This window comes from Podarcis pityusensis, assembly GCF_964106645.2.
Source record: "Podarcis pityusensis genome assembly, chromosome: 2".
Lineage (NCBI taxonomy): Eukaryota > Metazoa > Chordata > Lepidosauria > Squamata > Lacertidae > Podarcis > Podarcis pityusensis.
This window is the reverse complement of record NC_138029.1, coordinates 29,877,482-29,895,080: the sequence shown is the minus strand read 5'-3', so window position 1 is coordinate 29,895,080 and position 17,599 is coordinate 29,877,482. Positions and strand designations below refer to the sequence as shown.

Sequence of the window (17,599 nt, the reverse complement as noted above, 5' to 3'; positions counted from 1 at the left end):
CTTATTACATGTCAAGAGAAGCTGGAAGGAGGGTGGGGTGGAGAATTTGTGCATATCATAGGACTTTGCTCGGGCTGTATATAAATTAATAGTGACATATGAGCCTTAGATTCTTAGTCTCCCTACATCCCCACAGCCTTATTTTCATGTCCTTTTTTTCAGTCTCTAGGGTATTTTATGTTAGAGCAGTAGAATTTCTTGTGTTTATTCCTTCTCTGTGTGGGAATTAAATGCTACTGTGGGAGTGCTTGTTCCTTTAGCCAGAAGTACGGTACATGACTAACTGCTTCTGATCAGAACTAATGAGATCAAATTTGCAGTTTTGATTTGTTTTCCGTCTTCAGCACAGATGAATCTTTGAAGTTACAGTCCAGAGCACTGTTACGGTATATGTCAGTGGTGTGTGGAATTTTCCTAAGCTATCATCTTCTGGAAAGAAGAAATTGTTCTCCTTTACCTTTGTTAGTACATTGACGTAGAAGATCAGGATGCTGTCGGTTCTGAGAAATCACTAAGCCGTGCCAGCATTCAGAATGATGGGAATTGTAGCTTCAAGCCTCCACGTCCAATACTTTTGACACTATCACTCCAAGGAATAAGCAATTCTTCCCTTGTTCAGAACACACAAAAACAGCACAGTAAAGCCAGTATCTAAACAGCAACAAGTGAGAGGATCTGAATGCACTTGATTTTTCTCCTAAATATGTACTGTATTGGCCCAAATGTAAGATACACTTTTTTCCAAATTCTGACAGTGAAAAGATAAAGGGCGGCTTATATTTGCGACCTTATGCTGCTGGCAAAGCAACGTGGTTCCCCACCCCCACCCCAAGGAAGCAGTCCAGGAGCACGGGCCATGGTGCATAGCCCGCCCCCTGCTCCCAAACCTCCCCTGAGCCATCGAGGAGAAGCAGGGGAGGCTGCTGGCCAAGCAGCATGGCTCCCCCTCCCCAAAGAGGAACGCGGGGCAACGGTGCGCAGCCCGCCCACTGCTTCCAAGCTTCTCTGGTGCTTGGGGAGGGAGTGCCGGGAGTGCCAGGAGGTGGTAGTGTCAAGATGTGGGTTCCTGCCCCCCCCCCCCGTTCAGGGTGGCAGAGCCGGGAGGCGGACTGCACCCACAAATAAGCCTTGAATTTTAAAGGTGTAGCTTATTTGCGGATGCGTCTTATTTGGGCCAATACAATATACTGGTGTAGGAAAAAACATGCTCAGTTTCGTACACCAATGAAAACCATGTTCATTAATAGGTGTGGAGTCTCAGGTGTCTACTTTGTTTTTTTGTTTTTGTTTTTTATACCGGGGGGGAAATAAAGAAGCATTGTTTGAGTCTGGTTTGTCCCTAGGCAAATAGATTTTTCTCATATTGAGGAGCCCCTGTGCTTGTTGAGTAGTTGTAGCTCCAACTGCCTGGCAGGCATAGAGCCAAGCCTATGCCACCCTTCTTCAGCTCAGAGTCACCCATTACCTTTTCTCATTAGTCAGTGGCCCTCCATAGAAAAATGTTCCTCGTGCCTGGCATACACCTGTGTGAAGAACGCGCATGTATCTGTTTTGCTAAATATGCACTTGGAAAGCTGCATTTTCCAAATGTAGTGCACTTTCCTCATCAGAATACACATGTATCACCTTCACGGAGCATATTGTACACTAATGTATGTTGGTTTTGCTATACCAGTGCTTGCCTATGTGGGAAACATCATGTGTGAAATGGAGACCCTGCCTGAAACAACCCGATCCAGTCAAACTCAGCATGAAACTGAACACATTTAATAGAAGTTTAACCTGCTTTCTATGAGAATCTCCTCACCAAGCAGAGAACTGCGTACAGTAGTAATATAGACACAATATTTAAACTTTAAACACCCCAAATCCTAAGAAACAGCCAGCATTAATGTGCAAGAGTCCTTTGCAAAAATAGTAATAATAATAACAACTCCTGGACCCTAACCATAGAGTGAAGCTGTGTATGCTAGATCACTGACCCATTCACATCTCTGCTACTTGTCACTTGTAATGAATGAGATTATCAGATGTGTGTTGTGTCACTGATCTACTGATTAGCTGCCAGGCAGTCAGCTGATTAGCAAGGGGAATTGCTGCAGTCTGCAAAGTAAAAAGACTAGAGAAGCAGCAAAATTGAGGCACAGTAGCCAAGAGTATTTAAATAGCTTTTAATTCCAATCCTATGCACAGTCTAAATAAATCTAAATGTACGTAAGTCCTGCTAGCTTCTGTGCTTTAAGCGTATAACTCCCTCCAGATTATTTCTGGTGTTTATATATTCAGAATGAAGATTGTTCTATCCAATGGAAGGCTGCCCAGACAAAGTCAACACTTGTTCTGGAAAGCTGGCAATGCTATTCCCTCATCTTAGCCCAGAGCTACTCAGCTGATTTTGTTTCATCAGAAAGCCTTTCCCTCTCAGTTCAAATGCCACAGCTACTTGGCTGATTCCAGATGCTGAACTGCTAAAAACTCATCAGGTGGTAGCTTCATATTTACAAATAGCAAGGACTTTTACTATAACAAAATTAACCTAGAAGTGCCACTCCTTTTAGTGGGAGTAGGTAATGTGTTGATTTTGTAACATGAGAGTTGCCTTTATAAAAGTGGTGCTCTCTTACAGAGCTGTATTTTGCCCCTGCCAGGCATGTGAGCAGGTTTCATATAGGCTACTTTTCAGCTAGGATTGCTATGTGCTTTCTAGAAGTGCCTTCGTGTATTGATGTTGTTAGTAGCATAATCCAGCAGTTGTCACTACAGTATTTATGGCATGTGCTTTCAACTTCATTTTGTGTGTTAACTCATCTACTGAGCAAAACTTTTGCTCTGCGTGATATCTATTGCTTGTTGTTTGGGTGAGTGAGAAAAAAACCCTCAAGAATCAGGACTCCCTTGATTCAAGAGTCAATTAGTGCTAGAATTGCACAGTATTGGCTCTTTACATTATGATGGGGGATACTAATTTGCTCACAGATAAATGGATGTGTGTCCCAATTTTTATAATTACTTTCACTTGAATAATAGGATCTTGGTTAATGTGTAATAAGTGCATACACTTGTTACAAATCAGCCCTATTATGTGTCTTCTATTTCAAATTCTTCACCTTCAGATTGATCAGAACAATAATGGCCTGGCTCGTATGTAGTACTCAGCCAGGGTTATTATACCATGGTTTGTTTTGATTTTCTAACTCACGCCTAGCTGTTTAACTATGGTTTGTTAAGCACAAACAAACAATGATAATAAGTCATGGTTTATTGTTGGCCTACAATTTCTGGCTTCTTTTATCTGTGGCTTATCATTATATGTAAACTGTGTGGCGTGTTCAGCCATTGCACTCAAGTTGCTTGCCGAGCTGCAGATTTGCAAGGAAGAAAGGAATGGAAAACTTAACCACTCCCAAGATGAAGCTGCTCTCTGTAGTGCTTTGCCTGAAGAAGACTTTACTCCGAACTCTGCCTAACAACAGTTGCTTTTCCCTGCTCCACTTCTCCATGACAAGCTCTTTCCCGCAAGGCAGACAGTTTCATATTGTGGTGCAAAGGGACCTCTGTCCAGCTAGCATCTATAAAAGGATGAATAAGAAAGCAGCAGTGCACAATGGAACCGTGCATAATGATAGTTAGCCAAAAGTACTTTTATTAAAAGCTGCTTAGAGGGAAATGAAGCAATAGCTTTTGGGGTGGGGGTAATTAATAATGCAGTCATTAAAACATTTAAAACTACTAAGGTTTAAAACATTTGTACTTCTGAAAGTAGCACCATGACATCCTAGCAGGGTAAGAATAATTTCAATCAGCACCAAAGCCTGACACCTCCCCCCACCCTTCATACCCTGTTGATTACACTTTGCAACTTAAGGATAATTAGCATCTTTTGTTCAAGAACTTAGAGAACAATTGACTTGGTGCAGGGATGTCTGTTATCTGACAACCCCTCATCTGATGTTGGGGTGAGCTTTCATTTGTTTCTGGTTTTCTCAAATGGTGTTTCTATGCCACTGGTAGGGGTTTTTTTTGTTTTTGTTGTTTTACACACACACACTCAAGGGAACCCCAAGGACACATCAGTGAATCTCAGCTATGGCTTGTAAATACCATGAGTTGCAGACACTCTCCACGATGGATGAAGAAACCCAGTCCCTTACACCAGTGTTCCCCAACCTTGGGTCTCCAGCTGTTTTTCGACTACAGTTCCCATCATTCCTGACCACTGGTCTTGCTAGCTAGGGATGATGGAAGTTGTAGTCCAAAAACAGCTGGAGACCCAAGGTTGGGAAACACTGCCTTACACCCTTGGATTCTCAACAACAGATGGCCTCCCAGAAGCTAAGAGCAAAATCTTGGATAGAAGAGAAGGTGGTAGTGGCCATTTCCACATGTCCTAGAGGAACTGGTTCCTTGGTATAGGAAGGATACTGTGCTCATCTGGCTCTCCAATGAGATGTGCTAGCAAGGATACAATCAGAATGCTGTCTAGTGCAGGAAGAAAATGAATGCCCTGAGAAAGAAGGAAATCACTACCCACAGCAAACACTCAGGAGTTGGGTCCAGGATGATGCTCTTCAGTGATTAGCAGTCTTCTATAGACAAGAAAGATGTGACTCTGTGCTACACCTCATGGAGTGACAACATTGTTCCCAATCAAGTGTCAGAGGGCTAATTTTAGAACAACTGCAAAGGAAACCTTCAGTCAAGCCCCATCACTGCACCATTGTCCTCTGGCCAGACAAGGCAGACCCATTTTCCCACCCTTGGATTCTCTGGCCAAGGAGAGCTACCAATTCTGCATAGACCAACACTGCCTAGCACTCCTGTCCCTCGGCATTTACAGCTCCAAGCCTTGTGCTTGTACGGTTAAAAGCAGTCCAGGTGCCCCTGGATCCTGGCTTTTCCATGCAAAGTGGACAAAGCTGCTTGGGTTGACCACGTATAGGGTGACAACATGTCTGCAGCACAAGGTTAGTCCAAGCTCTATCTCTGAGGAGATGAAGATAATACCATCAGAAGAGCAACCGTCAAACAACACCATGGTGTATCAAAGGGCTCTACCACCAATAGGGTCTACAGTGTTGCTCCAGAATGAAGACTTCAGCATTCTTCTATCTTAAAAGTATGAAGAGGAAAAGTGAGAGCCATAGCAGACTCAGGAGGAACATCAGCATATTTTGCTGGACTTGGTATCGGGAAGAGAGTTCAAGAAGGCAACCCACTGGAAGTACCTTACCTACAATGTGTTGGCACTTAGGATCCTGTCAGATAAGACCAACATTGGAGAACAGATGGTTGACTCAGCAAAACTTGACATCCAGCAGGCCTTGACAGACAAACCCCTTCCTCCACCTTTGGATTTGAACAGAGAGCCATTCCTGCTTTGGAGCATACTCACTCTAGGGATCTCTCTCAAGGTAAGCTTACTCCATTCCCAATCTAAAGTCATCTTTGGGATGCTGACTGCCAGAGAAGAACTTACCATCATCTCTGAAGCACCCTCAGTTCTAATTATTTAATTATCCTCTTTCTTACAGGATCTTTAGGTATCACAGATGAACAAGACGAACCTGAAAAGTGCACTGTCCTTGAGAAATATGCTGAAGTGGAGGCAGCGCTCCTCATGCGAAGGAGGCCCACTGACCTAGGTCAGCTAGGCTTAGGAACAGGAGGAAGGTGGATCAGCAGCAGCTTGCCAAGAATTTACTTAAGACCACTAAGGACACTGGAAATAGAATTGCATAAACTTTTTATGGGCTTGATGACCAAAAACCTCAACAGAGATTTCAGAACTGTCAAGTTTTGACGTAGTACACATGTGAACACATGGCTGAAACCATGGCATCAGCTGTGAGAGAATCTGATGCTGTCTTCAAGAGGTACATGGTGCAGAGAGCAGCCTTAAGACTGTATAAAGGTATGCTTCCGTTGTGGAGTGCAGTGTGGGTTACATGACATAGCACTACATGCAAGTTAGCTACCACCTCACCCAAATCCCATTCTTCAGTTTCAGCAGCATCCTCTTACCACCATTAATCTCCCTCGGAACCTTGCAAAGTTGTAAATGTGGAATATTCACCATAGGAACAACTCAGTTTTCATTGAGTTTGCTTTGTATTACAAGCTTAGTATGGAACAGCACTACTTGTTACTGTTTGAAAGTCAGGTTAAGGAACTCTTTAAGTAAAGATCGAGCAAAGTGTGGTTGGGGTTACTTCCCTAACAGTAATATAAAAGCACATTGCAGAAAAATGCTTAATTCTTTAAGTGATTTGAAAGTTATTGAAAGTTATCTCCTTTAAATTAGCAGGTTTAATATTTACTTTTCTGTAACTGCACTGGTTTGTAATATCTACTGCTGAAAAGACAGTGGTTTAAGATGCTTACTTCTTTAAATGTATAGGGGTAATTAGAAGTTTGCTCTTCAAAATAGTTTTATACTGAAAAATATGTACTTTGGTACTTACTCTACCTTTACTGTTTAAACATGATGAGACCAAAAACATGTATGCAGTCATGTTAATGTGTTTTCTCTCTGTCTGTGGGGCGGGGACATTGATCAAGGGTGAGGAGAAGCAACCAGAGGTGGTGATGCCCACAGCTGACTCTCAAAATTCCCAGTGTGCCCTTGGGCTCAAAAATGTTAGCAGCATTTGGCCTTTGGGAAGCAGGCATAGCCACGTTGCCTAGCTTTGTTTGTTCTCAGTAACTGTTGTATTGTAGTGAAATCTGGTTGGTTGGATGATGACAGCACTATTACTAGGATAAGAGTCTGTTTCGAACATCAGTATGTGCAAGCTGTTTGACGTTTCTGTTATTTCTGTCTCTCATTGTGGCTCAGCTTTCATGGCAAACAGGGAATGAACCGTTCTCAATTCATACCAGTGATGTCATTCAGACCTTGGGAAGCAATTTCCTGCTTTGGAGTAGTTTCACTATGTTGGCTCTTCTTCTGGTTACTGAAGTGTTAGGGACTTGCTTTGAAATTTCTCCTGTGACCAACTGCTGTGGAGTGTTCTGAAAAAACGTTTTCTTTTTTCCAAGCTGGTTACCATCAAAGGCCCATTTTAAAATTGAGCTTTGAGAAAGGATCCATACAAACTGCCTACATGCAATCTTAGCAGTTAAAGAAGACATTTCATTTCTTTTTCTCTCTGTGTATTCATTTTCCCAAAAGGATTCTTTCCCTTCTGCCCTGTTCCCTCAAGCATAATGTTTTATCTTCTTGCAATTCTCCTTTTTATTTCTAATTTGCATATGAATATGAGTAAGGGCTAGTTTATACAGACCTTTCCTAGCTAATTAATATTTCTGATCTCCATTGTGGAGGTTTGGAAGCACTATTTCAGCTCACATTTGTAATTTGGAACAATTGCTTCCCTGCAGCCAGAATTTCAACACCAGAAATCCCATGAGATACCAGAAACTTCTTTTTTCCACTCTCTCGGAGAAACACTGTGCATCAGATATAGACAGTTTCATGAAAGGCTGTTAAACTGGTTTTCAGTATGGTTTCTTTCTAAGCATTTTCAAATGATGACAGAGAAGTTTTTCTTTCATAATAATTTTCAGCCAATTAATATTTATACTGTTGAGCTACTTCAGGTTATAATAACACTATTCATGAATGAGGTGGTGATATCTACAGTAGTTCATTGAATGGCCAATTTGGTGGTCCAGTCTTTTGTTGAGCATCCTATAGAAACTTGTACTCAAGCAACGTCTTTATAATGGAAATTGAATCAAATTATCATAGTCTCAAATTAAACAAATTGATCTTGGAGTTTTAAAAAAAAAATCAGGGTGATGAAGGAAAAACGAGTAGAGACGTCATGGATTGGTCTTAGGCATTATGGTATGATGATGGTGCTAGCAAAGAGGGTTCAAAGGATTCAATCCAACTGACTGATCTTTAAATGCTTTCCTCATTTTCCCCCTAATGCTTTCTTAATGCTTTTTTTAGGCCTTCGCCACAACAAAATATGCAAAAACAAACAAACAAACCCAAACCCTTCTGTTAAAAGCAAAGTAAAATTAATGCTGAATTTATATTTTATTTTGTCATTTGTAATATGCTGCTTTATTGTGTATTGTTGTAACTTCATGATTTATTGTCTATTAGCCAGCTTGGGCACTGAAGATGTGTAGGTAGAATACAAAAATATTATATTAAATAACATACCACTTAAGGCACATGAACAGCCTGTATCCTAGGCTTCATTCCTAAACCCTATCTTGGTTTTCAGTTGTCCGTGTGGCCGATATAGGCGGAAGTTAAGGCTGTGCAGCTTATGCAACCACCTTCCTGCAACCACTAAGGTAGTGCCTTTGAGAAAAATGACCCGTGCCATGACTAAAGAGTGTCGAAAGGCATCCTTTGGATAAGCAGTTACCCTTTGGATAGGCTAGAACTATTCATTTCTGCTTTTCAATCTGCACCAGTATCATTAGTAATTTAATTGTTGATGAGTTGAATGGTTCTCTGAGCTTTGGCATCTCCTAACTAGTTTTGTTTCCAGAATATTTTCTAGATACTGGTAGTTAATCAGTAGGAAGACTTAACTGCTGTTTGTTTTAATTTCCCATGAAGGTGGCTGCAATTAACCCTAACCATCCACTGGCTCAGATGCCCTTGCCTCCTTCAATGAAAAATTGCATTCAACTGGCAGCATGTGAAGCCAGTGAGTTGTTACCGATGATCCCTGACCTGCCAGCTGACCTGTTCACATCCTGTCTTACTACACCAATCAAGATTGCACTGAGATGGTGAGTGACTTGTCTGCTATTTGGAGGAATATTGCATGTTCTATGAGCCTTGCCTGTTGGACTAATAGACTTGTTGACCCAAATACTTCAACTGCTTTAAAATATCTCTGCAGTACTAAATTACAAGGATTGAGGTGTTCATCTGGGAGAGTATCTTATTAAGCATACTTTCACCTTCTTGGCTTTGATTATCCTTCTGTTTATTACGTTTTGGATTCTAGCTGGATATTTGGGTTTGCTCAGATTAAGGGACTTACTGTGCTGGAAATTAAAATAGTCTGCCTTTTCACAAATCAGAAATACCATATGGTACAACACAATGTTATATCAGTAGACCGTTTTCCAGACAAGCTATAGCGCTGATCCTCAAGTTCTTCCACTTGTGCATATTTCGTTTATTCCACAGGAGGTTTTCAGTGGTACTACGCTTTGAGGATTGGGGTGTAAAACCCATATGTTACAAAAATGCTTCAAATAAGCTAGTTAAGCAATAGCATGGAGTACAAAAATTTGCAGGCATAAACAAAAGAGAAGATAATTTGAAGTGATATGGCCTTCTGCCGAGGCGGAGAGAGATGAAAGCATATTCTAAGAAGTTTACACTACCAAAACAAGTGGAACACCAGATACCTAATAGCTCTGATGCACAAACAAGTTTAAAGCTTTAGTAAATAGAAAGAGTGTCCAGTGCTTTCTTTTCCTCTTTCTGTTTTTCATGTCTCACTGCAGAATTAAGATTCTTTTGTCAGCTCTTCTGCTTTTGCAGTATTTGTGAAATTATTGCAGTTGAGTTGCAGTGTCAGTTTTGTATGCATATCCTGGCTTTCCACTCTGAACAGCTTTGCACTTTACATGACAAACCCAATTGCTTTTGGTAGCAAACTTTTAAAAGTGTGGACAACAGCATGCATGTATTTTTAAATAGTTGTGGGGAGCTCTGGTCCAGTCAGGATTCCCAGATGGCTATATTTAAGGTGAAGGTATGCCATCCACACTTAGCATATTTTTTCAGGAAATGGTGATGTCGTGCTGGTGAGCATAGAGCAATCAGGTGTGCTGTGTGGAACAGCCCTTTGGTGAAATCTGCAATGTCTATTTTCCTTAGCTGTGAAAGTCCCACATGGTAAGTTGCCAGTCTGCTATAAACAGAAGTTAAAAGCCTTATGCTGCTATGTCTTTATGTTCACTGAACTCAAAATAATTACTGTGAAGTGGTCTTAAATTCATTTGGATTTTTTTTGGGGGGGGGGAGTAGTTTGAGGATTAGAATGTTAAGGATGTTGAGGTCCTAAACACTTTTTAATGCTGATGTTTTTATTATGTTTTTAATTATGCTGTAAGCCTCCCAGAGTAGCTGGGGAAACCTAATAATAATAATAATAATAATAATAATAATAATAATAATACTATTTATTAAAAGAAACCAGTGCTTAGTTGACAAGTCCCAAGAAGAAATGTCAGAGTGTAGCTCGTTCACATGAATTAGTGTATAAGCTAGCCAATGTGATGTATGTGCGGTTTTCACCATCGGTGTCGATCGTCCTGTCATCTTACATTTCTGTCCTGACTTCTCCAAAAATTGTTTTTGAGGTCTCGGCATTCAAAATGTAGAAATCCATTTATAATATCTGAATAGGGTGGTTGCATGGTATATAATATATAGGCCAGGGTTTTCTTTCATGCTTTCCTATTGCTTTCCTACGATAGACCCTGATAATTTTTATGAAGCCATTAAAAATGATAACACAATTCATATAATAGATATGTGTTAGTCATTGTTCATTATATTAACATTTTGTATCAGAAGCTACTAGCCTCAATTACTTGATATTACTTCCCATATGATGGTGTTGTGCCTCTGAGTACCAGGTGCGGGGTTTTTGAGTGGGATAATGCTATTTTACTTATGTCCTGCTTTTGGACTTCCCATTGGTATCTAGTTGGCCATTGTTAGAACAGAATGCTAGACTAGATGGGACTTTTGTTTTGATTCAGCGGGTTTTTATAATATTTTAATAACAGAACAGTAAACCAGTTGTTTGCTTTTACTTAACCTGTTCAGTAGGAGGTGATTGTAGAGTGGATTGATAGACTATTACCAGCAAACGCTTTTGTCATTTTTACCATATTAACAATTCCTTGAGATAGTTGCTCAGTATCAGTCACTTTTTTGCAAGACTGTTTTTATACACCCCATCCCAGAGAGGGAAATAAACAAGGAACAATAAAATGGGTCTGTGCTTATAAGGAAATCATATATACAGTATTATTATTTTTTTTAAGCAATTCTAGAGAGACCTTTTAAGTTATATGATTGATGTATGGGAAATTTTTCTTTTCTGTGAGGAAGTTCTTTGTATAAAGAAGGAAGGAAATTCATGGCTATATTTCTGTGGAACTTAAATAGGATGAATAAAAACCCATCTGGATTTTCTTTCCTCCAAAACCCATATAATTATCTCAAGACTTTTAGTGCACCAAATTAAGCATAAGTACAAATACAGTTCAGCAAAACCTTTGTCCCTGGTAGAAATCTGTATTTAGTGGCTTCAGTTTAGAAACATAAATATCAATCTATATCCAAAGATGTGGCATAAATGAAATAGCGCCATAATGTTTTTAAGGAGGGATACTTCTGTGGTAGCCTTGAGTCTGAGAAATGGATTTGCATTTATTATAAATTCATGTGATTTTGTGATTGTTTCTTTGATTCTATGGCGGGGTTGATAAGGGGTTTGGGTTTGTATCATCTGAAAGATAACACCTCTAGCATCTCAGTGCCTTCAGCAACATTCTAATACGACATGAGGTAGTCTTATGGAATATTTTGTTCCTTTTCTGTGTCTTGTTTTGTGGTACAACCTTAATGATATTTATATAACTTCAATTTGCTTTGACATCATTCATTGAATGAAGAGTGAGCAAATAATACTGTATTATACACGAGAGCCTGAGTCAATACAGCACAGCAAATAAACCATGACAATTTTTAAGCCTAGTTACCATATTCATTGTTTCTAAGTCTGCAGCTTGTTTGACCACATTTCTGCAGCTCAAGGAATACATTGGGGAGTTAGATTGTAGCTGGATTCTGCAATATTCAAAACACCCTTAAAGTCTTTGCTTATTTTTCCTGATTTATTATGGATATTGGAGCATTTTGCTTTATATTCAATATGTGTGCAAAATGAGTGGTTGTTACATGTTATTGAGGAAGGTAAGAGGGGGTATGTCATAAATTAATTAATTTTTATCCAACCATACTTTTCTGTTAGTGCAATATATTTCTGCTTGCAGAATTGAAGTTTTTCCTCTTCTCCTTTCCCCTGTAGCTCCCTGCATGCCATCAAAATCAGTTCTGGAGGATTAGCAGACCCTCTGGAGCAGATTTGGGAGGGGTACGGAGGAGTGGAAAGGAAAGTCCCATTGTGCAAATGGCCTTCTGCCCACAGAGCATTGGCTACAACCCACAATGTTTAAGTGAATAAATGAATCTCCCTTTGTTTCTTTGATGCAACAGATACTGCTTTTCTTTATCTGCTACATTTGTCTCTTGCCCTTCCTTCAAAAAATTCAAGTCCTGGTACTTGCTCTTCCCTTCCCTATTTTGACCTTTGAGCAGCTTAGGCTGGGAGAGAGTGACTTTGTCCTTGTCTTATAAGAGGACCCACCAAGAGCATTTTGCCTTCGTTTAAGGGAAGTCTGCTGACTTCCTCCCTCCCAATATGTTTCTGAGCACAATTCAAAGTGTTGGTGCTGACCTTTAAGGCCCTAAACCAGGGGTCAGCAACCTTTTTCAACTGTGGGCCGGTCCACCGTCCCTCAGACCACGTGGTGGGCTGGACTGTATGGGGGGGGGGCAGATGAACAAATTCCTATGCCCCACAAATAACCCAGAGATGCATTTTAAATAAAAGCACACATTCTACTCATGTAAAAACTTCAGGCAGGCCCCACAAATAACCCAGAAATGCATTTTAAATAAAAGGACACATTCTACTCATGTAAAAATACGCTGGTTCCTGGACCGTCTGTGGGCCGGATTGAGAAGGCATTGGGCCGCATCCGGCCCATGGGCCTTAGGTTGTCTACCCCTGCCCTAAACGGCTTTGGTCCTATAGATCTGAAGGAGTGTCTCCACCCACATTGTTCAGCCCAGACACTGAGGTCCACCTCCAAGGGCCTTCTGGTGGTTCCCTCACTGCGAGAAGGGAAGTTACAGGGGACCAGCAGAGGGCCTTCTCAGTGGTGGTGCCTGCCCTGTGGAACACCCTCCCATCAGATGTCAAGGAAATAAACAACTATTTGACTTTTAGAAGACATCTGAAGGCAGTCCTGTGTATTGTATTTTTAATATTTTGTTGGAAGCCGCACAGAGTGGCTGGGGAAACCCAGCCAGATGGGTGGGATATAAATCATCATCATCATCATCATCATCATCATCTGGATCTTGCTCCCCACAACCCTAAACATTTAGTGCCAGCCTGTCTCAGCATTCACTACAAGAAGCATCAAGGAATGGATCAATGTCAAACAAACAGTCCTCCTTTGTTTGAAGTAATCAGTCGTTATTTGTATTGAATGTACTTGGTATATGACATAATGAAATGTAACTTTTCTTGGAATTTATAAGTTTGGGGTGGTGACGGTGGATCTGTTCTATTTAGTAATTAAGGCCTGGATTGATTGGAGAGAGGAGGATGAAGCTGTTGGCAGAAAAGTGAAATTCCCTCGTAGTGATGATAGCAGACTGAATGCTTATTTTTATTTTATGTTATTTATTAATAAATAATTAATAAACCTCGTACATCTCAAAGGAACCAGAAGGTAGGGAGTGCAGTTCCCTTGCCAGTTCTTGCTCTTCCAAACTTGAAAATGCTATAAAAGATTATTATTTGTGTAAGGGAGTTTAACAGCTATTGAGGCAAGCTGCCCACGCTCCAATCTAGGCTTCGTAGCTCACAACCAGAGGCATAGAAAGTGTCTCTGAAAAAGTACTTTTCTGTCCTTGGTATCATTGAACTGCAAAGAAATCAGGTGTTCAGAGAACAGTAAAAATAAATGTACAAACTGGACATTTTTAGGATGGGTAGAGGGGTCATAGTGCGTCTCCCAGATTAATGTGTTCATCTTTGTACGGAAGCCTAGCATTTATTTTGAAATTGAGCTATTGTTTTCTGGTGTTGAAAGACATGCAGGGACCGAGTAACACCCAAATGAACTGATTCTGGTAGAGAAAAGCATTCTCTTCCATGTTATGCCACAGGCTCTTAATATTCAGTGCTTTGCAACAGAGTCATTCTCTGCAGGTACGGCTTGCTGTAAGGCTGGAGGTCCATTTACATTTTGCATCACTCTGAGATTAGTATATAAAGATCATTGCTTAGCACATGCCTGGATGGCATGCACATTAATAACGTGGGCTACAGACCTTTCAGTAGACATTTCAAAGCATTTGGTGTTAAATTCTCACAGCAGAAACTCCATCTCTACTAAAAGTAGGTCACTAAGATACTGCAGTTGTAATGGGTAATAGAGGAATATCCTGCATACCAAGCAGTGAATGTTAAGTTTTGAAATTCCCCTCTTATTAAGTGGAAAGAATCAATCAAAATACTGCTTCCACCAAGCTGTGTGTGTCTCCATTTTCCATATAAGCGTAACATGCTGTGCTCAAAGAGCTTGAAATTCCAGCGAACTACATAATACGATCCACAAACAAGTGTGATTCATTGATTGGAGGGCTGGGCTTGGATCTTGAGAGATGTGGGTTCACACAGTGTTCTCTTTCTGAGAAAAGACTTTTCTGCTGTTTGTTATTTCTTGTGAAGCTGAAGGGGGCTACAGAAGCTGTGTTTGGCAATGAGCGAATCACCCCCTTCCCATAGTATTCCTTGGATTGGAAGATGGTTCCCTAATGCACCAGGAAATAGCTCAGCTTATTCTGCGTAAATCGGAGTCAACTGTTTCTCCAGTTGACGGATCAGCAGAGTCCATCCCCCACCCTTTTCACAGAAGAAGCAGCGAGTAGACGCAGGTGGAGGAAGGGCTGAAAATTTGCAAGTGGGAGGGGAATTGTTCTTCTTGCCTGGTATTTGAGGCAGACATGAGTAACTGAAGTTTACATTCTGAACTAAGCAATTATAAAGCTCACAAGTATCTCCAGTTGTGGTAGAAAGAAGATGCTGCTATGTTAGTACCCATGGCTCCTCTTTTACACAATCCAGACCCAGACACCTGACCTGCACCATGTGGGTCTAACATCATTTCTAGGTGAAGATGGGGTGGACCCATCAACCCCTTGCTCCTAAGAGGCTTTCCATATATATCTATATAGTTCTCTATAAAATCTTATTTGTTACTTGTTCAGACTAATATCTCTGTTTGTTTCCTTTTAGGTCACAAGTGACACTCCCTCTCCCTCTCCTCTCCCCCCCCCCCTTTTAAGGTGTCTTTTCAGTCCCCTAGAATTAATTCTTATTTATCAAAGGTGAATGGCTATTTACAGGCCTAGCTCCTTAGGTAGCAACCACAAGATTTGAATTGCCCAAGGAAGGCAACTTGGTATGTTTTTAGTTGTCTACCAAATTTAGGAGCTGGGCTACTGTTTTTTAGACTAGTGGAAATTGCTATATACTAGTGTGCCTTCAAGAGAAAGTCCATGTTTTTCAGCACAACTTAATGATGAGAGTGTAACAAGATTGCGAACCGATATCTTTAAGAAGTAATATAAAAGAAGTCATGTGAATAACCAATGATAAATTTTGCAATGTTTCCAGTTGCTATGATTTTGTGCATTCTGAATAAAGTGCTGTTCAGTTTCACCCTGTAAAAACGCTGCAAAACTAGAAAAAAACCCTGCTGAAAGGAATGCTGTTTCCTTTAATAAGCTGCAGTGCAGGCTACAACCCTTGGGACCCAACTTCAGCAAACTGTTGGAGCTTCACCTTGTATAGTCAGCACTGCAGCAAAAAGCAGAATTATGTTTTTCCCCCATTATACTTACTCACAAGTCCACCCCCTGATTGTTTTATGAGAACTTTAAAATGACAGCCTGAGAGACACCTGTAGGATGTCTTCCCTTTTCAGGATTGTGTAAAATTGCTAGCATCTAATTTGGAAAAGTCCAAAATAACTCCCGCCTCATACTTAATTGCTAAGTGCCAGTAAATGTCTCTGTATGATTTGTTCGCCCCCTGGGTTTATTAGTTCCTGCTTCATAGCATGAGAATAGGAACTTCTTTAACATTATAAGAAATTGAACTTACTCCTATAAACTTTTATCAAACTTCTATGAAGAAAGAGCAATGGCATGCATATGATAAGAGAAAAGCAAAGTTTTGTTACTTTTTTAGAGAATATTTCAAAACGAGATATGTTTATCAACTTTTGAAGAAGTAACTACCAAGGGAAAATGAGTGAAAACTTGATATTCCCCTTCCTAAACAGGAGATGGCAAATTTTCAAAGGCAGATTTTATCTAAAGCAATTGCCTTGAAAAGAGTAGTTTGTGAATATCGAAGGGCAATGATTAATATTGGCCGGGGGGGGGGGGGCAGGATGGAAGTGAAAGGACATGGGTTTGGGGTTTTGTTTTTGTTTTGTTTTATAGTAGAATTGAGTCAAATTTTCTTTAGTATTGATTTTTGTGACAAAATATGCATGCTTGATGAGGAGGTAGAACCTTTCGTGAAACAGTAAAGCAAACTGAACAACAAAGATGTTTCTCTGCTTTTTACACCTCCGGAGAACAGTGCCCGCAGCACACATTTTATGGAAGCTCTCAGACTTTTGGAGCAAAGGAACTGAAGCTCCCCAACTGAACTAAGCCTTAAAATGAGTCCCAGTGCATAAATCCACCCCCAGCTTATCTGACTTGGTAACAGTCCCTTTCTTAGTTGAGTGAAAGGGTTACGGAGGCACAGCTCAAACCATCACATTTTCCTTTCCTTTTCTATTATGTTCCCAAATATTTCTGTCTTTCCCTTCCCTCCCTCACCCTCTTGTACTTCCTTTTACCTACTAGTATTGCATTTTGCCTCCATCTCCACTTCCTTTTCCTTTTGCTCTCTTTTTTCTGCCCCGTGTCACCTTCTCTGCCACTTTAATTCACCTCTCCATGGCCCTTGCGCCTTCCTCATGTCAGCTTGCCTGAAATCAATATGAACAGGAAATCTGGGGACAGTTCATCATCCTCGGGACCTTATACTGTTGATTGTTCTTTCTTGCCCCTCTGTTGGGTGAAATTTGAAGGAACTCCTCTGATTCTTCCACACCGAAGTAACATATAGTTGTCGTTCCATAATGAAAAGTTTGTTTTAGTTTGTGAACTCTTGCCATTTTATCATTCAACATTCCTGCCCCCACTCCAGATCAACTCTGATAGATTAAAGTTGCAGTCCTGTGCACACTTACACGAGAGTAAGTTAGAGGAAGTCCTTGCACTGGCTTCTGCTAGCCAGGCTCACAAGTTGAATTTGAGCTGAGTTTCAGTTCAATGCAATGTTTTCAGGATTTTGGACTGGTAATATAGGACATAATGCAGCCACGTTTAAGCATATCTACAGCATTTTTTATTTGTGTGCAATGCTGTATGTGTAGAACTTTTCCCATTTGGGCTGAATTTGACAGTCAGGAGAACATGAAGATTATTATAAGCTCTGTGTTATCTTAGTTTTCAGTTGCTGTTTTGTTAAGAGGGAAATTTTACTGGGATTCAGACAAATAAGATCCATGTATATATGTGCAAGAGAAAAGATACTTCTTCCCCTTCTGTCCTGCTGATGCTTTTTGATTATGAAAGGCCTACCAACAATGATAGGTTTGTGCTGAGTTTTCT

General features: G+C 40.5%; 1 protein-coding gene across 2 annotated transcripts in view; it reads left to right on the top strand.

Annotated features, from left to right (window-relative positions):
• The window catches only part of RPTOR (regulatory associated protein of MTOR complex 1), a 313,545-nt gene that overhangs the window by 111,674 nt on the left and 184,272 nt on the right, over window positions 1-17,599 (top strand). For both annotated transcript variants that reach the window (XM_080993602.1, XM_080993601.1), the window contains exon 6: window positions 8,585-8,760. In XM_080993602.1, the coding sequence (XP_080849728.1) occupies window positions 8,585-8,760 (176 nt within the window). The remainder of the gene's footprint in view (window positions 1-8,584; window positions 8,761-17,599) is intronic.